The 21,731-nt window shown below is 40.9% G+C and overlaps 1 protein-coding gene across 4 annotated transcripts in view; it reads right to left on the bottom strand.

The window, feature by feature from the left end:
- Nucleotides 1-1,750: 1,750 nt before the first annotated feature.
- LOC126985892 (protein bicaudal C homolog 1-like) overlaps nt 1,751-21,731 on the bottom strand; it is a 34,693-nt gene continuing 14,712 nt past the window's right edge. For 2 of the 4 annotated variants that reach the window (XM_050841409.1, XM_050841410.1), the window contains exons 5-20: nt 19,047-19,132; nt 18,818-18,908; nt 17,758-17,993; nt 17,203-17,325; nt 16,368-16,477; nt 15,770-15,878; nt 14,892-15,057; nt 14,399-14,506; nt 13,380-13,583; nt 10,408-10,617; nt 9,129-9,601; nt 8,440-8,628; nt 7,595-7,808; nt 7,090-7,209; nt 5,434-6,872; nt 1,751-5,313 (exon numbers count right to left, since the gene is read on the bottom strand). In XM_050841409.1, coding sequence (XP_050697366.1) covers nt 6,685-6,872; nt 7,090-7,209; nt 7,595-7,808; nt 8,440-8,628; nt 9,129-9,601; nt 10,408-10,617; nt 13,380-13,583; nt 14,399-14,506; nt 14,892-15,057; nt 15,770-15,878; nt 16,368-16,477; nt 17,203-17,325; nt 17,758-17,993; nt 18,818-18,908; nt 19,047-19,132 — 2,627 coding nt within the window. In that variant the 3' untranslated portion in view covers nt 1,751-5,313; nt 5,434-6,684. Of the gene's footprint in view, nt 5,314-5,433; nt 6,873-7,089; nt 7,210-7,594; nt 7,809-8,439; nt 8,629-9,128; nt 9,602-10,407; nt 10,618-13,379; nt 13,584-14,398; nt 14,507-14,891; nt 15,058-15,769; nt 15,879-16,367; nt 16,478-17,202; nt 17,326-17,757; nt 18,037-18,817; nt 18,909-19,046; nt 19,133-21,206 lie in introns of all 4 variants that reach the window. The other 2 variants (XM_050841411.1, XM_050841412.1) reach the window with 2 other exon arrangements.

Here is a 21,731-nt window from a genome sequence, read left to right as displayed (position 1 = left end):
TCTTTGCTTCCTTAACGTACTACTTTTGCCTTGTTTAACTCCCTCCCTTTATCACATTTATCTAATATGCACGAATTTCTTTATAATTTTCTTGAACTCTTTGCTTTTTCAACGTAAACTGACGTCTTTGTAGCCAGAACAACCTCCTTTATTTTTTCAACATTATAGTAAACTGAATTTCTACAAGTTTTTCTTCAACAATTCTTTCCTTTTCTCCTCAGCACAGTTATAATTATTTCAAGGGACTGTAATTAACTTTCCATAACATGTCATTTAGCGCACCTTTCTTACCTCACCTCGGCCCTATTAACTCCTACTTAATATTAAGGTTTGGACACATACAGACACACACACATACATACATATATACATAGACAGACAGACATATACACATACATACATACATACATACAGACAGACAGACACAGATATAGACATATACATACATACATACATACACAGATATACATAGAGACAGACAGACATATACACAGACATACATACATACATACAGACAGACAGACACAGATATAGACATATACATACATACATACATACACAGACACATACAGACACATACATAGATAGTGTTTGGGTAGAATTTCAGCTAAGACTGCATGGAAATTGATATCCTTTGACTTGAACTGCATTTCCTCCTGCCTACGACTTGAACTCTTTCAAGAGGAGGGTATCAGGACACCTCTCCTCCCGAAATTGGCCTCTCTTTTTGGACACTCCTTTGATCTCTATTCAGCAGTGAGTAGCAGGCTTTATTTTTGTTTTTTGTTTACGCCCTTGAACTGTCTCCTTATCTGTAAAAAAAAAAAAAAAAATAAATAAATGTATCCAGAGTTATATAAAAACCTGATTTTCTATATATTTTCTTATTCATGGGTCCAGAGGCATGGTGGTGATGGTGGTGGTCATTATTATTATTATTATTATTATTTTTTTTTTTTTACGTTTCAGCCTTTAGCGCCGGTAGGCTTTCTTGAGGGGCCTGGATGGTAGTCGGCCCCAACCCGTCATGGCGCAGGCAAGTGTTTTTCATAGTGGCGCCATCTTTTCTACAGGTGACTGAGAAAGCAAAGGTTGAATTGAGTTGGTCTGCACATGTGGAAGGCTGCAATGTCACACCTCTGTCTGTATGTCTGTGTCCATCTGTCTGTATGTGTGTTTGTGTGTGTGTGTGTGTGTGTGTGTGTGTGTGTGTGTGTGTGTGTGTGTGTGTGTGTGTGTGTGTGTCTGTCTGTCTGTCTGTGTGTCTGTATGTGTGTGTATCTGTGTCTGTGTGCCTGTCTGTGTGTGTATCTGTGTCTGTCTGTGTGTCTGTCTGTGTGTCTGTCTGTGTGTCTGTCTGTGTGTCTGTCTGTGTGTCTGTCTGTCCTTGTAGCTTCATGTACTTTAAAGATATAGTGTGATTATTATTATTATTATTATTATTGTGATTATTATTATTATTATTATTATTATGATTATTATTATTATTATTATTATAGTAATAGTAGTAGTAGTAGTAGTAGCAGCAGCAGCAGCAGCAGCAGCAGCAGCAGCAGCAGCAGTAGTAGTAGTAGTAGTAGTAGCTCTAGTAATGATGGTAGTAATATTATGTAAGTATGTATGTATCTGTCTGTAGTAGTAGTAGGGGCTCTAAAAATGATGGTAGTAATATTATGTAAGTATGTATGTATCTGTCTGTAGTAGTAGTAGTAGTAGTAGTAGTTACCCCTGGTACAAAGACACACACACATTATTAATATGGAATCTTTATTCAAAACAGAACAAATCAAAATTTTGAAAACCTCAAAATAAACTTTTTTTTGAAGTTTCACATATTTGCTAAAAGTGCATCAGCCGCCACCCCCCCACACTGGAGGGGGGCGGCAGCCATGCAGGGGGCTGCCCGCTGCACTGAACATGAACTAAAACAAACTCTTGGCAACACGTAAAAGAAATAAAACTCTAAAACGAGTCGGCGGTGCGAGTGGCCGCCCTGCCCTACCCTGCCTTGCCCTGCCTTGCCTGGCCTTCCTGCGCCGCTCCTAAACTACACGGACTAGCTAGACCACAACATAAGCAAGACGCCGCTACGAACGGAAATTCAGGAATGACTAAATTACGGATGGAAATTCCTCTCAAGAACACGGAGTAGAAAAAATACTAATTCACATATACTTCTAAATTCATGAATAATAATTTGAATTTCTCTTAGAGTGGAAAAATAATCCACAAGAACTTTTTAAATTCATGAATAATAATAATAATAAAAATATGCTGGAGTAGAAAAATAGTAGTGACAAAATCTTTAAAGTCATGAATAATAAGATTTAAAATGTTTTGAAGGTTCAATATATAAATATGAACAGTTTATCGAGTAATTCACTGAGTAGATAAAAATGATCATTCACAAGAACCTTTTAAAGTGATGAATGATAATATTGATCTCTCTCAACAAGATAAAGAAACTCTAATGATCATGTATAATTAGATGTATAAATTCCTGCAAAGAACAATTGAAGAAGACATTAGTAGAAAATATAGTAATTGACAATAACTTTTAAATTCATGAATAATAATAATAATGATTTTTTCTTCTAAAGAACACCAAAATTAATAGCTCACAAAACCTTCTACATTCACGGATACAAACTTTTTACTTAATCTAAACCTAAACTTTATAATAAATAACAGAAAATAATAAACTTTTTCAATGATAATAATTGACTTCCTCTAAACAGAATAAACACTCGAGCAGAAAATAAAATGATAAAGACAACTCAACTCATACCAAACGACAAAAATTCATGCATGCTAATATTAAATTCAAAAACAAAAGTATCAGTTCAAAATAAAACTTTTCTTGAAGCGCCTGTTAAAAAAAAGGACAAATTGGCGATCTAGTTCCACCTTTTTGTCCCGGCAACTCTCGCGCATGAATTAAAAAAAGTAAATAAATTCATCGATAAATTCCAGGCATTATTAATAATTCGTCTTTAATTAATTTCTAGTTCATGTTTCTTTTCACACTATTTTCTTTTTTTTTTTAAACTTATTCGTTTTTTTTTTCTGACAATTTTCTTTTTATTTTCAAGCTATTTCGTCTATCTGTTCAAAGACACGTAAATAAATAAACAAAAAGAGAAACATCAAAATTTTTCTTTCAATAAACATCTACTCATAAGAAAACTCAAAACCCTCAACATCAAAGAACATCAATAATAATAATAATAATGATAATAATAAACAGCAAAATTCATATAAAAACACACGAGGGAAAAACGGACTCAATTTCGCAGGACTTATACAATGCAAATTCATCTTCCTGACTGACTGACGGACTGACTAACTGAATGAAGGGACTGACTGACTGACGGACTGACTATGTAATCGGCCTGGCTCACACAATCTCCCATTAGCTTAATTAATATCACAAGTATATAGACTCGTAATGAACATGTAGTAAGGTCGATCGTAAAGGCGGGTAACGGATATGAAGAGTTAAGGTCGATTGTCAGGGCGGGATCTAGGCCATTTTTGTCCCTTAATAAGCACGCACACAGACACGGATACGCACATAGGGCCGGATGGGTGTATGTGTGTGTGGAGGAATGGAAAGGAGAAGGAGGAGTTTTGTTATAGTAGAAACAGGTCTTGTTGTCCATCTCTCTCCTACTCCTCCTCTTCCTCTTCCTGATATTCCTATTGATATTACTACTTCTCGTCCTCCTCCTCCTCCTTCTTCTTTTCCTTATCTATCTTCTTTCTTCTTCTTCTTCCTCTGTTTCTTATATATGAAAGGAAGAGAAGAGTTTTATTATGCAAGAAGAGGGTTGCTTTATCCCCCTCCTCCTCCTCCTCTTCTTCCTCTTTCTCCTACTCCTCCTTCTCCTTCTATTGCTCCATACAAGGCACTTGACCAGGCAGAATTCACAGCAATATTGACTCTTACTCACAAGGCACCACACACACACACACACACACACACACACACACACACACACACACACACAATATACAAGACTTATACTAATACTTAAATTCCTATACAAATCCCTCACTTAAGTCCTTTCATATATAATGTTTACATGACAAACTTTATACGTAAACAAACTAAAGATCTAATTGTTGATGTCCTTTTGTTTCTACATTGAACTAATAAAAACAATTATTTGCATTTGTGTGTGTAGAAATTGAGGGACTGTTTGTTCTTATATATAGCAACACATGCGGATACATACATACATACATACATACAGGGAGGTCTTATACGTAACAGGCTATCATGTATGGCTTTTGGTTGCCAGACGTGTCACAGACGAGTCACAGACGAGTATGTATCGGGCCACAGAGGTCATGGTTTAGTTAGTAGAGTTTGAATGCATACACCGAGGACTTTTTGAGCGAACATATCCATCTCTTTTTCACGTGTTTTTTTCAGTCGGGAGTTGGTTTCTTTGTCTCGTTTCCTTTATCCAACATTTTAATCACTTTCTCTCTCCTTCTTGAGCCAGTGTGTATCTTTTTCTGATGTATTTTCAAGCCTGGAGTTAGTTTCTTTACCTCACTTCCTTTGTCCGTAACATTTACTTTACCCAACTACATTTTTCTCCTTCTCGAGTCATTAGTTTTCTTTGTCTCAACTTTCATTATCCAACATTTTAATCACTTTCTCTCTCTCCTTCTTGAGCCAGTGTTTATCTTTTTCTGATGTATTTTCAAGCCTGGAGTTACTTTCTTGACCTCACTTCCTTTGTCCGTAACATTTACTTTACCCAACTATATTTTTCTCCTTCTCGAGTCATTAGTTTTCTTTGTCTCAACTTTTTTTATCTAACATTTTAATCACTTTCTCTCTCCTTCTTGAGCTAGTGATCTATATTCAGTCTAGTATTTCCACGATAGTAACCACTGCCATTCATTCATCACAAGTTACAAAGTCCTTCTCCTTTATCTTCCATTAAATTCTATAATTATTTTCTAGTATTTCCACTATAGTAACCTTGTATAGTATTGCCATTCATTCATCACTAAATTACAAAGTCCTTTTCTTTTCTCTTTCATTAAATTCTATAATTATTTTCTGGTATTTCCACTATAGTAACCTTGTATAGTATTGCCATTCATTCATCACTAAATTACAAAGTCCTTTTCTTTTCTCTTTCATTAAATTCTATAATTATTTTCTGGTATTTCCACTATAGTAACCTTGTATAGTATTGCCATTCATTCATCACTAAATTACAAAGTCCTTCTCCTTTTTCTTTCATTAAATTCTATTCTTATTCAGTCTAGTATGTCCACTCCTATAACAACCTCAAGTATTGGCATTCATCCATCACTAAGTCCATCAGTAAATCACAAAGTCCTTTTCCTCATCTTCCATTAAATTCTACATTAGTATTTTCAGTCTCAAGTGTCCACTCCTATAACAACCTTAAGTATTGGCATTCATCCATCACTAAGTCCATCAGTAAATCACAAAGTCCTTTTCCTCATCTTGCATTAAATTCTACATTAGTATTTTCAGTCTCAAGTGTGTAAGTGACCTCTAGTGTCCACCATTAATGGTTTTCTAAGTCAAATTTGTGTGTGTTCCTCCCTTCCTTGCAGCACATTCACACACTCAGTCATTCACTATATGCTATGGTTCTCCTTATCTATGGAAGTCAAGTGTTTTCCATTAGAGGTTTAAGTAGTGCAGTGTAACGTAACCTTTCTTTTTTCTCTAAGTTTCCCCAGTTTTTTCGAAGTCAAATTTATGTGTGTGTGTTCCTCCTTTTTCTCCTTCATTCATTCTTTTTCATTCTCAAAGTCTGTAATATTTCTTGCAAGCTTGAGTAGTGTAATTTAACCTCTCTATCCTAATCTTCACCATCAAAGTGTTTTTCTAAGTCAAATGCATGTGTGTGTTCCTCCTTTTTCTCCGTAACATTCTCTCTGTCAAGTATCTTTCATTTCAATCTTGAGTAAGTAATGTAACAATCTTTCTGTCTCACCACTCACTACAAGGTTTTTTTCATGGGTCAAATGTCTGTGTTTGTCCTTTTCCTGTGTCATACTTATAGATTCCTTCCTTCTCCACATACTCTCAAATAAGTCAGGTGTCTCCCATTACAAGTTTTAAGTACGTCATGTAATCTTTCCTTTTTTTCTTCTTTTCCTGTTAACGCATTCACACACGTATTTCTTCCTTCTTTATTCTCTCTAAGTCAAGCGTTTTTCATTATAAGAAGTCACGCACCCTCTCTCTCCTTATTTTCATCCCCTACAAAGGTTTTTCTAGTCAAATGTGTGTGTGTGTTTCTCCCTCTCCTTGTATCCATCCATTCACGCCCTCACTCACTCACTAATGTCTACACATCTATAATTTCTGTCGCTTATCCTTGAACCTTGAGCGAGCAATGTAAGCTCCTCTCCCTGGTGTGTCAGAATAGCATCATAAAGAAGATCTAAGCCTATTGTTATCCTATAAAAATACACTTCAATCCTTCTCCCTCCCTCTATATATCATTTGTCAAGAGCCCTTCCCTTCCCTCCCCTCCCTTCCCTTCCCTTCCCTTCAATGTGTCAGGTTTTGGTCTGAATATTAAGCCTACGAGTCAATGGTTAGTAGTAGTAGTAGTGGTGGTAGTAGTAGCAGTAGTAGCAGCCATAAGATACAGACCCTTGATAGCGTGTCCCTGCCTACAAGTTTGTCCAAGTAGCTGCCGGGGAGGAAGAGGAGGAGGAGGAGGAGCCAGAGGGGACAGTGGAGGGACCGAGAGTGGATGGGTTGAGGCGATGGTCCACTCGGCTCACTACTCCACCCAGGCCTCTGTTAGTGCTCCTTCCACCCACTCCACTGCCAAAGAGAGACAGCTTGCAAGACATCTCTGTGGGGGACGGACAAATGAAGAGCGATGAGAATAAGGGGAGAATATGGAAGGAAGGAATTAGAAAAGGTATTAGAATAGGAAGTAAAAGGAAGGAAGGAAAAGGAAGGAAGGAAGGAAAGAGAAGTTGATTTTGAGTGTGTATTTTATTTATAGTTATTTATAGTCATTTCATTATTTACCTTCAAACACACTCACACCTTTACGCAGCACACACCTTTTATGGCCATGAGGATGCGCTTGCGGTGTCCAAATATGGTGATGCCCAGCTCCTTGAGGTCGTGGTCTTCCAGCGTCATGAACATGTTGAGGTCAACCTCCTGTCCCGTGAACATGTCTGGTGAGGGAGATAAGGTTGAGAATAAAGGAAGGAAGAGATGTTGATAAAAGAACATTGAAGTGGAGAAAAAACTAATACTCTTTATTTTTCAACTATTCCTACTTTACTTATTATTATTATTATTATTATTATTATTATTATTATTATTATTATCAGCTATTCATATTGTTCTTCTTCATTTAAACTTATTTTTCCTCCTCCTCCTCCTCCTATTACTACTACTACTACTACTACTATTACTGGTACCATTACTATTTTTCCTCCAGAACTCCACTTTTTCCTCCTCCTCCTCCTCCTCTTCTTCCTCTCCTCCTCCTCTCTACCTCCTCACCTTCCCCTTATATCAACATCACACCAACACCACCACCTCACCACCACTCACCAATATACTGCGGCAACTCTATGTCCGTGAGTATTGAGGTTATGTCAAGGTGCTGGGCAGGGGCAGTGTGGCGGCCGGCGGTGGGCGTGACAGTTGAGAGGGTGTTGTCCCTGTCCCGTCGCTTCAACACACAGTCCATGAAGTTGCTGGCGGACAGGTTGACGTCAGGGCGCCCACTTAGGCCCATCAGAACCTTGTCGCTTGTTAGAGGATACTGGGATTGGAGGGAGAGGGGGGTTAGGTTAGTGATTGTCTGTCTGTGTGTCTGTCTGTGTTTCTGTCTATGTGTATGTCTGTGTGTATGTTTCGGTTTTTCTGTCGGTATCTATTTGTCTGTCTTTTTTTCTTTCTCTTTCTCTTCTCTCAAACTTATCTCTGCTGCTTTCTCTGTCTGTCATTTCCCTGTTTGTTTGTCTCTGTCTGTCTGTCTCTCTCTAACTAGACATAATGAACCTTCCATAACCAATTCTATTATATCTCCCTTCATCCTGTCAACACCACAAGCTAATAACAATCATCAGTTTCAGGTCATATTTTCCCATAGTCTGCCTTACAAAAACACACACACAGGAAATAAGACTCTTTGTTTCTTTCAATATCTGTCTCTCTCTCTCCTTAAGTTAACACCACAAGCTACTGTCAACAAACATAACATTTAAGGTCACATTTCCCTCTAGTCTGACTTACAAAAACAAACACTCACAGGGTATACATCTCTCGCTCTCTTTCTATCTGTCTCTCCGTCTCTCTCTCCGTCTCTCTCTCTCTCTCTCTAAGTTACCACCACCACCACCCTCAAACTCGGCCCTACGCATCACACACTCAAGGGACAGATTTACACTCACCTTATTCGCCACCTGGGCCATGTTGTGATAGTTGAGGCTGGCCACCGTCTGAGCAGAGGAGGCGGGGGACGTGTAGCCACTCAGTCCACTCACTCTTCCACCTCCGCTGCTGTCGTTACAACCACCACCGTCATTCTTCTGCTGCCAGGTGTCGCCCCACTCCTCTAGTCCATTCCTGGCCACTCCGTTCTATAGGGGAGGAAGAAGAAAGGGAGTCAATATCGATGAGGAGGTTTCAGGCCCCGGTCCGCCGCCGTAGCAGCACTCCACAAGGGGAGGTTGAAATTAGGGGTACTAGCATAGCAGGTATTGAAGTTGTTGTAGTAGGGGGAAATCGTAGTGGAAATAAGGTAGTTTAGTTAGTATTAGTGGTAGTATGTGTTGTAGAAGTAGTAGTATAATTAGTAGTAGTAGAGATATGATAATGCATGACTAACTGTAATATAAGGTTAGTTAGGTTAATATATGAGAAATAGAAATAGTAGCAGCAGTAGTAGTAGTAGTAGTAGTAGTAGTAGTAGTAAGTCAAATAGTTATGTATTAGTAGGTACATAACTGGATAGCTTGATTACTAAGGAAAAATAATAAATCTATACACTCAAAAAATACCAAAGATTATTACACACACACACACACACACACACACTAACACCTCATTTCCACACATACTTAAACAGCCCCCCACACACCTGCACACTGTCCTTGGCCTCCTGCAGCTTCTGTCGTATCATGAAGCCCGGCATGCTCTTGCTGAAGCCATAGCCAGACCAGCTGGAGGTGGGGGTGCGCGGGTTAGAACCAACGTCCTGCTTCATGGCCCGGGCAGCCTCCACCTTCTTGGAACTGTAGTCAGAGAGTGTCTTCTGTGCGGCCACGCGTTCAAGGTAATTTTTCTCGCACCCCGGCGCACGCCAGTCAAGGTCCTTCAGCAGTGCAGACAACGTATCCATGTCCGCCGAGGTCTGCGTTGCGTCCTCCGAGAAGTGGTTGAGGGGGGTGGCACAGGTGGTGGTGGGGGCGTTGGCAGCCGTGGTGGTGGGTGTGGCGGCAGTGGTGTTGGGGGGGAGGGTGAGCAGGGTCTGGTCTGGGGGCGAGTCGCAGGGGGAGTGTGACGGGGAGGAGAAGGAGCTGCCGCTGTTGGTGCTGGTGCCACACGAGAGCTCTGGGGAAGGCAAAAGGAAGGGGTAGAGTATATAATATAGTCCTCAGATTAATAGACAGCGAGGTATAAGTAAGAAATAAAGTACGAATGACATCTAGCTATATAGGCATAATTAGTGTTCTTCCAGTTTCCTAAATAGAGATAGCGAGGGATAACTAACTGAAACTACTATTGCCAGCTAATATTCAGTATTAACGTACCCAAGGTCACAAGATTAAGAGACAGAGAGGGGTGACTAAAACAAAAACAAGTCAGCTAGAGAAGATAAAATGGGTACTTTATTTTTTTTACAATGGAGATGGCTCAAGGGCAACAAAAAGTGTAGAAAAAAAAAGCCTGCTACTCACCGCTCCCATAATAGACAAAAGTAAAGAGTGGCCAAAAGAGAGGTCAATTTCGCGTGTCATAGTGCCAAATCTTGCATAGGAAAATTATATCTCTTATCACTGCGTTCTCTGAGATAGACCTGATAGACGGAGGGATGGACAGACAGCAAGTGACACCATAATTATACAGAACACTCAGTGAAGAGGGAAGGTGAGTGCCAGGGAGTGCTATATAATGTGCCATAAGGAGGGTCAGATTGCATTAACGAGCGTAATTATGATCAAATGACAAGTATGATAATGATGACGATGATAAAATAAATAAATAAAGAGCAAAGGTGAGTGCCAGGGAGTGCTAAATAATGTGCCATAAGGAGGGTCAGATTGCATTAATGAGCATAATTATGATCGAATGACAAGTATGATAATGATGACGATGATAAAATAAATAAATAAATAAATCATCAAGGGAGAACTCACCGCCATTAGCCAGCGATATTCCCTTCATGCTGAGGACAAAGGAGTCGAGGTTGGCGGCCACTGATCCACCGCTGCCAGGGAAGGCGTGTGGGGGCGGCAAGATGTAGTTGTTGTTATTATTGAAGCCGCCGAGGTTGTGGTGATTGCTGTTGTTGTTGTTGTTGTAGTTGACGGCACCATTGCAGAACGGGTTGCCGTTGTAGAAGGTGGCTGTTGAGGGAGAGAGGGAGGGTGGGGGGTTAGTGGTGTGTGTGTGTGTGTGTGTGTGTGTGTGTGTGTGTGTGTGTGTGTGTGTGTGTGTGTGTGTGTGTGTGTGTGTGTGTTACGAAATGCTCAAGAAGACAGGCTCGTAAAACTACCCGTGAAAATTCTACTAACACAACCTCAAAAAAGCCTTGTCAAATAATAATAATAATAATAATAATAATAATAATAATAATAATAATAATAATAATAATAATAATAAACGGTTTATTAAGTGATTGCAGCTGTTAAGCTGAAAATATCCAATCTAGTGTCCTTAACCACGGTTCCCATCTCTCTTCCTCTTAAGTAGCTTTCCATTCAGCACTTCATTTTCCCTCTCAATCCTCCCTTATTTTCTAGTTTCCACAGCAGTCTTGAATGTGGAACTTTGTCAAATGCCTTCATTAAGTCTAGGTAAATGCAATCCACCCATCCGTCTCTTTCCTGTAATTTGTCCGTCACTCTTGAGTAAAAGCTCAGCAAGTTTGTCACACATGAGCGGCCTTTCCTAAACCCATATTGATTGTTTGTGATTAGATTATGTTCTAGAAATCTCATCCATTGTTCTTTTATTAATTTCTCACATATTTTGCATACTACACTGGTCAGAGACACTGGTCTGTAATTTAGGGGTTCTTCCTTTTTTCCACTTTTGTATATAGGTACCACTTCTGCCCTCTTCCACTCCCTAGGCACTGTGCCCGTTTTAATTGAGCACCTAATGATGTCATATATCGGGCCAACTAGCTCATTTCTGCATTCTTTAAGTATAAAACCTGAAACTCCATCCGGTCCCACGGCCTTCCCTTCTTCCAATTCCCCCAATAGTTTTTTTATCTTCTCTTTATCTATTTTGACCTCTTCCATATATACACCTAAGTTGTTTTCTTGTGGTTCATTAAATATTGATTCTTTGGTAAACACTTGCTGGAATTTTTTGTTAAATAATTCCGCCATGCCTTTGTCTCTCTTTTCTTTTGCCTTTGCACATCTTGCATTAAACCAGTCCTTTTTAGCCCTCTCCCTCGGTCTGTATTTTGGTACGAACTTCAGAACACCTGTGTTGTACACATTGTATCTTCCATCTAACTCAATTTGGATGTTTTCTTTTAGTTTAGTTTCAGTTAGGCAAACTATCATGGGATCCCTCTCTTTTAGATAATCTTGCAGCTCTATTTTACTAGAGATCAACCCATCTACATTTGTGTACATTATTCTTATTCCCCTCTCTGTATCTTTCTTATCTAGTTTTTGCTCCCCTTTCTCTTCTCCCTTATGAACCATTTCTTGATTCGATCCCCTGAAATTCTCCAAAAAAATGCTTTTTTCTTCCTCAGATCTTGCGTTATTTTTTACTTTTGACTCTGCCAGTAATTCATTCCATTTCATCCTTTCTTCTTCATTTCTATTTTTCTTTATATATATATATATATATATATATATATATATATATATATATATATATATATATATATATATATGTATCCTTACATCCTTCCGTTTCTTTTAGTTTAGTTGTTCTATATAGTATGTCTTCGGCTGCCATTTGTGATTTTAGTTTTAACTTAACTGGTCTAGTTTTCCCTTCAATAAATGGACCCATTCTATAAATCTCGTCTACTTCCTCCTCGATACTCTGTCTTTCTGCATCATTTAGGTTCTTGAGCAGGTCTTTGACCGATTTCAGTTCCTCTTTATCTCTTTTTGGTTTATATGTTATATTCTTTTCTTTCATCCCAAAAATAATAACACTTTTTTTTGTCCGCTACTTCTCTCACTAATTCTTCATTTTTCTTTAAGGCCTTGACTACCTCTTTCTCCATGTCTTCTTTATCCTCTTTCTTTTGCTGTTCTATTACTTCTCTTAGGCTTACATTTGCTTTTTCATTCTCCACTCTCCACGTCTTCACCTCTTCTCTAACTCTTTGTTCTTCTTTGTTCACCAGTTCCTTCAGGTTTTCATTTTCCTTTCTTACCACTCCCAAACCTTCCTTCATTGATCTTTTGTACTTTGCTACTTTTTCCTTTAGCTCCTCATTTTCCTTAATCAATTTCTTCTCATTTTCCTCTAGTCGTTTTATCCTATTTCTCAGGTCGCTGTGGAATACTCTATTCTGCTCTTCTTCCTCATCCCTTCTCTTTACCATGCTGATCCATTTATCCAGTTTTCTTTCCATCAGTAGCACTCTCTTGTATAATGTCGTCTCATTTCTCGCAAATCCAGAGAACTCAGCAGAAGTACCTCCAGCCTCGTACTCACTTTCCTCCCCGCTCTTGTAGTCTCCTCCTCCTGCTCTTCCTCTTCTGCTTCTTGGCGTGTTCCATCCCTGATCTTCCTCCTTCTTACTCATCATACTAAACTGCACTTATGGAGACCCACTGAACCAACATTAGCGCAGCCCAGGCCTCTGCAACACTACGCCGGGTATATTTCCTCCTCTCCAGCTGGCGTTGATCGAGGATTGTGTCTTTTCAACGGCTCGGAGCGGAGCGGCGCAGTTGTTTACTCCTCGACGGCTGACATGTGTGTGTGTGTGTGTGTGTGTGTGTGTGTGTGTGTGATATCAATTTACACCTACATACTCTGGTCAATAAACTATCCTTTCATCTATCCATCTAGCTATCTGTCTATCTATCTATCTGTAATCAAATTTCCTAAATAAACAAAGTAAATGAAATGCAACACTACAGGTCACAGAGGTCAAAGGTCAGTCACAGGTACTCACAAGTTGGGGACATAGGGTCATGACGAGGGTGTGACAGTAGCGTGGTGGTGGTGACGGAGGAGGTGAGGCCGCCCCAGAGAGAGGTGTTGGAGAGGGAGTTGAGCTGGGGTGTGGGGGGAGTGGGGGTGTTGGTGGGGGAGGGGGAGGGGAGGGGGGAGGGGTCACCTCGGTCGCCCCCCGTCCACCCTACGAGGCCATGGCAAGCTACAAGGAAAACGACAGACAATGACAACAAAAACAGGAAAATAATGACAACAAATAATAGAGAAAAATAATAAGAAAAGGGAAAGGGAAGTAATAAATAACATACAAAAGGAAAATAAATATATACTGAAAGAAATGAGAATGTTTCCTTACTAATGGGACTTTCTATGCAACAAAGTGAGGTCATTCTGTGTTGATTTATACCATAAGACACTGGCTATTAGGTGTTTGAAGATACCCTAAACTTAACCTAACATAACCTATCAAAACCCCAAAACAGTTACTATAGGTCTTGACTCAGAAAATTCATATATGCTTCCTTACTAATGGGACTTTCTATACAACAAAGTGAGGCCATTCTTTATTGATTTATACCATAAGACACTGGCTATTAGGTGTTTGAAGATACCCTAAACTTAACCTAACATAACCTATCAAAACCCCAAAACAGTTACTATAGGTCTTGACTCAGAAAATTCATATATGCTTCCTTACTAATGGGACTTTCTATGCAAGAAAGTGAGGTCAATCTGTGTTGATTTATACCGTAAGACACTGGCTATTAGGTGTTTGAAGATACCCTAAACTTAACCTAACATAACCTATCAAAACCCCAAAACAGTTACTATAGGTCTTGACTCAGAAAATTCATATATGCTTCCTTACTAATGGGACTTACTATACAACAAAGTGAGGCCATTCTTTATTGATTTATACCATAAGACACTGGCTATTAGGTGTTTGAAGATACCCTAAACTTAATCTAACCTCAGTCACACACACACACACACACACACACACACACACACACTCACAGTTCAGGTTGTGCACCGAGCTTGTGACATGGTACAGGGAAGGGATGCTGGCTTTGGGAATGGTCGCCTCCACCTTGTTCAACATCCGCCAGGCTTCATACAGGTTCTCTGGAGGGGGACAAAGGGAAGGTTAGAAGACATTATTATGATTATTATTATTATTACTATTTAGGTCCATGAAAAGAATCAAGGGGGATTAAAGTGTGGATACGTACCCTAGCATGCTCCTCTCTGACCAGACATGGAGACTGAAAAAATGTTAACTGATTGCAAAATAAGAATATAATGATTTCTTTCCTTCTTTACTCCCCTCTCGCTCTCTCTCTCTCTCACTCTCTCTCACACTCTCTCACACTCTCTCACTCCCTCCCTTTCCTTCCATTCTGTTCATTCCCTCCCTTTCCTTCCATTCTGTTCATTCCCTCCCTTTCCTCCCCTCCTTGTCCCTCCATTTCCTTCCCTCCCTGTCCCTCCCTCCCTCTCCCTCCCTGACCTGCATTCCTCTCAGCTGCCTTCACCACCACAGGTCGGCGTCCATCGGGTCGACTGGTCTTGATGATGATCTGCACGTCCAGCATCTGCATCATCTGGGTCACCTCCGCCATGTCCGTCACCGTGCCCGCCGCGAGGTCGAACATCAGCACCAGCGGAAGGGAGCCCTGTGGAGGAGTGGAGGAATGAGGTAATGGGGAGGACAAAGATAGATTACATAGGAAGGAGAGGCAGAAGGAATGAGAAAAGGGAGACTGGAGAAATGGTAAGGTAATGGAAGGAGAGTACACAGACCAAGTAATGGAAAAAAACACAGAAAAAGATATACGGAAGAGCACACAGTGATACATAGGAAGGATACATAGGAATGATAGGCAGAAGGAATGGGAAACTAATGGGAAAGTAAACAAATAGATAGACAGGAGTAGTAGTTGGGTAATGAGGGAAGGTACACAGACCGAGCGATGGAAAAAAACACAGAAAAAGATATACAGAAGAGCACACAGTGATACATAGGAGGGATACATAGGAACGATAGGCAGAAAGTATGGGAAAAGGGACAGACTGGAGAAATGGTTGGGTCATGGAAGGAGAGTACACAGACCAAGTGATGGAAAAAAAACACAGAAAAAGATATACATAAGAGCACACGGTGATACATAGGAGGGATACATAGGAACGACAGGCAGAAAGTATGGGAAAAGGGACAGACTGGAGAAATGGTTGGGTCATGGAAGGAGAGTACACAGACCAAGTGATGGAAAAAAACACAGAAAAAGATATACATAAGAGCACACGGTGATACATAAGAATATACATACACACTCACACAAACTACATGATAAATAGGGCATGCAGAACCACAGTAGCACCACTCACGATAATGTTTTGTCGCGCGAGGTACACGTTCTCAATGGAGCCGGAGATGGTGATCGTGGACTTCTTGATCTGGGGCAGCGAGGAGTCATTCCAGTCCGGGAAGGTGATGCTGGCGACGGACAATGTAGGAGGAATATTAACTGTTACTCTGGAAAGCTCATGTTAAAGTGTAATGGCAGAGATGGTTCCAGGAGGAGGAGGAGGAGGTGGAGGAGGAGAAAGAAGGTGATTGTAATAGAGGAAATCAAGGTAACATTAGTAAGGGGATAGAGGAGAAGGAAGGTGATTATAAGGAGAAAATCAAGGTAGCATTAGTAAGGGAAGGAGGAAGGTGATTATAATAGAGGAAATCAAGGTAACATTAGTAAGGGAAGGAAGAGGAGGAGAAGAATGGAAGCAAAAGTAATATTAATGGTGGGGAACAAGATACGAGTGTGCATCTCTTGAAAAAATAAAATAATAATGGAAATAAAATAATAATGTAATAATATGAATCAACAACTTCGGAACACTGATGTCAAAATATCAACGCATAGTCGTAAGATCAATTCCATATCTTGCATCCGATGTGCTTAACCTTTTCCCCCTTGACACATACTTGGTTGAGGTGCGGTGCATGATGCGCTTCATGTGCTCGTGGTTGCGGCCCATGACGAAGGCGTGGTGCTGCGGCGACACCTCCATCGTCATCTGGATGGGCACCTGGTTCTGAAGGGGGGGAGGGGGATAGCAGGTGAGTGTCTAGCAATAAGGATTTGAGGTCAGGAAAAAGTGAGGGACTCTAGACCAATAAGGTTTAAACATGTGTGGAGGAGAGAGAGATGCTGGGAATATCAGAAGGTTGGTGGACATAGTTTGGACATGTGTAGAGGAGGCAGAGAGAGAAAGAAGGAGAGATGCTGGGTATGGGAGAAGGATGCTGGAGATGGTTAGGACATGCACAGAGGAGGCAAAGAGAGATGCTGGGTATGGGAGAACGATGATGGGGATGGTTAGGACATGTGTGGAGGAGAGGGAGAGAGATGCTGGGAATATCAGAAGGCTGGTGGACATAGTTTGGACATGTGTAGAGGAGGCAGAGAGAGAGAGAGGGATGCTGGGAATATCAGATGGTGGATAGTTTGGCCATGTAAAGAGGAGAGAGAGAGAAGGAGAGATGCTGGGTATGGGAGAACGATGCTGGAAATGGTTAGGACATGTATAGAGGAGAGGGAGAGATGCTGGGAATATCAGGATGGTGGACATAGTCTGGACATGTGTAGAAAAGAGAAGAGAAGAGAAGAGAGAGAGAGAGAGAGAGAGAGAGAGAGAGAGAGAGAGAGAGAGAGAGACAGAATGCTGGGTATATCAGAAGCATTGTTAGGACATACTACACAATCACATCAATAAGACATGCTAGGGAGGGGTCAGGTCAGGTCAGGTCACACACTCACAGCCAGGTTGCAACAGTAGGCCTGCAGAATGTGTTTGGTTGCATCAATGACATTCTGGGCCTCCTCCTCACTCCCTCGCACCACACCAACCAGAGTCATCTCCTTCAGCACCCTCAACTCAACCTGGGGAAGGGAAGGGAAGGGTTGTAGAGAAGGGGAGGGGAAGGGAAGGGAAGGGAAGGGGAGGGGAGGGGAAGGGAAGGGAAGGGTTGTAGAGAAGGGAAGGGAAGCGGAAGGGAAGGGTTGCCGGGACGGGACGGGTTGCAGGGAAGGGAAGGGAAGGGTTGCAGGGAAGGGAAGGGAAGGGTTGCAGGGAAGGGAAGGGAAGGGTTGCAGGGAAGGGATGAGAAGAATTGTAGGGAAAGGAAGGGAAGGGAAGGGAAGCAAGGATAAGGAAACGAAGGAAAGAGAAAGATTAAAAATTATATTAAAGCAAAATGTAAACACACACACACACACACACACACACACACACATACAAACCCCCCCCCGCAACAAACACACAAACACCCCCCGTACACACACACACACACACACACACACACACATACATACCTTAACCCCAAAAGTACTCTGCACATGTAGCACCAGCATGGTCGAGTCCACAATGGCACCGCTGAACTGGACGGTGGAGAGGATGGTGAAGTTGAAGTCCAGGGGCGTGAGGCTCCTGATGGCCTTGCGTGCCTCCTCCAGGCCGTGCAGGTCCTCGCCTCGGCTGTTGATGCTCACCTGGTTGCTCTTCCTCATCTCACTGCTCTTGTTGCCGTCAGGGAAGTGGATGGTCACGCCTGGATGAAGAGGAGCATAATGGGAGGAAGTGGATGGTCATGCCTGGAGGGGGAGGAAGTGGAGAATAATGGAAGGAAGTGGATGGTAATACCTGGAGGGGGGGGAGGAGGAGGATAATGGAAGGAAGTGGATGGTCATGCCTGGAGGGGGAGGAAGAGGAGGATTATAATGGAAGGAAATTGGTCATGCGTGGAAGAGGAGGAGGAGGAGGATAATGTAAGGAAGTGGATGGTCACGGCTGTAAGAGGAGGTTAATGGAAGGAATTCAAGGTGACATTACAAAGGGAAGGAGGAAGAGAAGAAGAATGGAAGCAAAAGTAATACCAATTTTGGGGAAGCAAGATATGAATGTGGAACCCTTGAATAAATAAAAATAAATAAATAATGGAAATAAAATAATCGATGTAATAAGATAAATCAACACCTTCTCAACACTGATGTCATAATATCAACCAATAGTCACATGGACAATCAATAATAATGACAATAATATTAATAGTAATCATAATAATTAAAATAACACAATAACTCTTAGGGAGATTGTAGCCATGTTCAACTACTGTTATGAGTATTCTCTCTCTCTCTCTCTCTCTCTCTCTCTCTCTCTCTCTCTCTCTCTCTCTCTCTCTCTGTCTCTCTGTCTCTCTGTATTCCTCCTCCTCCTCATCTCCTCTGTCCTCCACTCCTTCCTCTTTCTCTCTTTCCTTCTTTCAATGTTGTCCACTCCTTCAATCATTCATTCCTACTCCTTTCTTCTTCACACATTCCTTCATTCACTCCCTCTCTCCCTCCCTCCCTCCCTCCACCTGTCTCTCGGTCTCACCTGTTCTCTTGACCACAGGTTGAATGGTGTTGCCCCCCTTGCCGATGATGTGTGAGTGGTGCGTCCATGAAACGTCCATCTTCATAGTCACCTGGGAACACACAGACGATAGAAACAGTGCTGGCAGGGGTCAACACATACAGAAGGAGTTGGTGAAGGTCAACACAAACAGAACTGGGATAATGGGATAGGTGTTCATTATAGTAAACAGAATTCAATCCCATCTTACTCTGTTGGGGGGTTCCAGATACTGCCGCACCAGTGACCCAGCGATCTTCACTGTCTCAGCTGACCCCGTGACCCTCACATGTGGGTCTGGAAGGAGAGAAAATGGGAAAAAAGAAAATTTAGTTTAGTCGGCGCAACATCTGTGGTTATATGCTGGAGAGAGACAGAAGGGGAAGGAATTATAGAAGGGAATAGATACCAGGAGACGGGACACAACCCCCGATTAATACCTGGTACCCATTCACGGCTGGGTGGACAGGGGTGTAGGGTATCAGAAAAGCTGCCCAAATTTTTCCACTCCACCCAGGAATCGAACCCGGGCTCTCTCGGTTGTGAGCCGAGTGTGCTAACCACTGCACCACGAAGCTCCCCAGAGAAAATGGAGTTAGGGGTAGACTTGTTTATGGGAATTAATAGAGGCGGAGAATGTTACAGGGAAACTGAGGATTAAAGAGATGCTGAGAGAGAAGACTGGGAGAGGAAGGGAAGGGAAATGAAAAAAGAAAAAAGAACATGAGGGAATACAGTATTACTTATTACTGTTGTTGACTAGCCTGTACCTGGTATAGTATTAAATGCTGACTGCTTAAAAACATGCTCTATAAAGACTTGCTTCCTGCACCACAGACCATGGGCTAATACTGAGAGGTTTATGAAAAAATGCAATGTTAGTATCTTTATAAGCCTAATCCTATAGTCTACTTAGGCTGACAACTGTAAATAAATCTGGAAGGGACTTTTACTATATAGGAATTTTACTATACTACGACTTATTCCTGGAGGGGGTTGTAGCAAAGGGTTTAAAAACTATTGGACTAAACTGCAGCCAATATATATTAACCACATTGTACCTGACATAGTAACACAAGACACCCTAGAACCATGTTATCTTAAGGTTCAATGGGTAGACCTCTTGCCTTCCTACACCTTACAGATATTAATGAAAAAAGAACTGTACTTACTACCATTATTATTGTGAACTAGACTTGTAGCTGATATAGTGAACACATTCTACCTGACACAGTAACACACAGACACCCTAGAACCATGTTATTTAAAGGTTCAATGAGTTAGATCTTCCCTTCCTACGCCTTACAGATATTAATGAAGAAAGAACTGTACTTATTACCATTATTATTGTGAACTAGACTTGTAGCTGATATAGTGAACACATTCTACCTGACATAGTAACACACAGACACCCTAGAACCATGTTATTTAAAGGTTCAATGGGTTAGATCTTCCCTTCCTACACCTTACAGATATTAATGAAGAAAGAACTGTACTTATTACCATTATTATTGTGAACTTAACTTGTAGCTGAAATAGTAATACACAGACACCCTAAAATCATGTCATCTAAGTGTTCAATGGGTTAGGTCTTCCCTGTCTATGCCTTACAGATATTAATGAAGAAAAAGCTGTAATTATTATCATATTATTGTGGACTAAACTAGACTTGTAGCTAATATATATAGTTAAACACATTGTACCTGAAACAGTGATTATAGACACTCTAAAATCATATTATCTAAAGGTTCAATGGGTTAAGTCTTCCCTTTCTACGCCTTACAGATACTAAGGAAGAAAAAGCTGTATTTATTATCATATTATTGTGAACTAGACTAGACTTGTAGCTAATATATATAGTTAAACACATTGTACCTGAAACAGTGATTATAGATACCCTAAAATCATGTTATCTAAGTGTTCAATGGGTTAGGTCCTCCTTTTCTACGCCTTACAGATACTAATGAGGAAAAAAGTATGTTTGTTATTGTTAAGATAGTGTAGGGCTCTTCCTGCACCCCTCCCCCCCCCCTGCCTGGCTTATCAGTAAGCTGAAAAACTGCCTCACTTATCTCTAGAAAAGACTTACATCATTGCATCATTGTTGTTATCATTATTATTATCATTGTTATTATTGCTGTTGTTTTTAATCCTTTGTCTGGATATATATTTTTTCACTTCATAGCTTTCTTTTAAACTACTACTACTACTACTACTACTACTATACTTACAATAATACAAATACTATTACAATCAACAGCATAACAATACATAGTAATAATGTAGAAATAACTATACTACTACTAATATTACTAATACTATTATTAATACTATTACTACTACTACTACTACTACTACTGCTGCTACTGACCTTCTTCCTCATCAGGGGGAAGGTGGATTTCAATGTCTCCTGCTAACGCATCCATTTTGAAGAGCAGGAGAAGGGAAGGGAAGGGAAGGGAAGGGAAGGGATGGAAAGGGATGGGAAAGGATGGAATGGAGAGGAGAGAAGAGGGAAGGAAGGAAAAGGGAGGAAAAGGAAGAGAAAGGAAAGTGAAGAGAAGGAAAGGAAATGGAAGGGAAAGTGAAGAGAAGGAAAGGAAAGGGAAGGGAAAGTGAAGAGAAGGAAAGGAAAGGGAGGGGAAAGTGAAGAGAAGGAAAGGAAAGGGAGGGGAAAGAAAGGAAAAGAAATGGAAGGAAAAGAAAGAAGGAAATCAAGAAGGAAGGAAGGAAGGAAGGAGGAAAGGAAGGAGGGAGAAGGGAAGGGAATTAAAGGGAGGGAAGGGAAGGGAAGAAAAGGGAAGGAAAAGAAAATGAAGGGAAGAAATAGAAACAGGAGGGAGGGAAGAAAGAGAGGAAGAGGAGGGAAGGGAAGGGAATTAAGGGAAGGGAAGGG

The sequence above is a fragment of the Eriocheir sinensis genome, chromosome 60 (genome assembly GCF_024679095.1).
Source record: "Eriocheir sinensis breed Jianghai 21 chromosome 60, ASM2467909v1, whole genome shotgun sequence".
NCBI classification, from domain to species: Eukaryota; Metazoa; Arthropoda; class Malacostraca; order Decapoda; family Varunidae; genus Eriocheir; species Eriocheir sinensis.
This window is presented reverse-complemented; position numbering and strand designations above follow the sequence as displayed.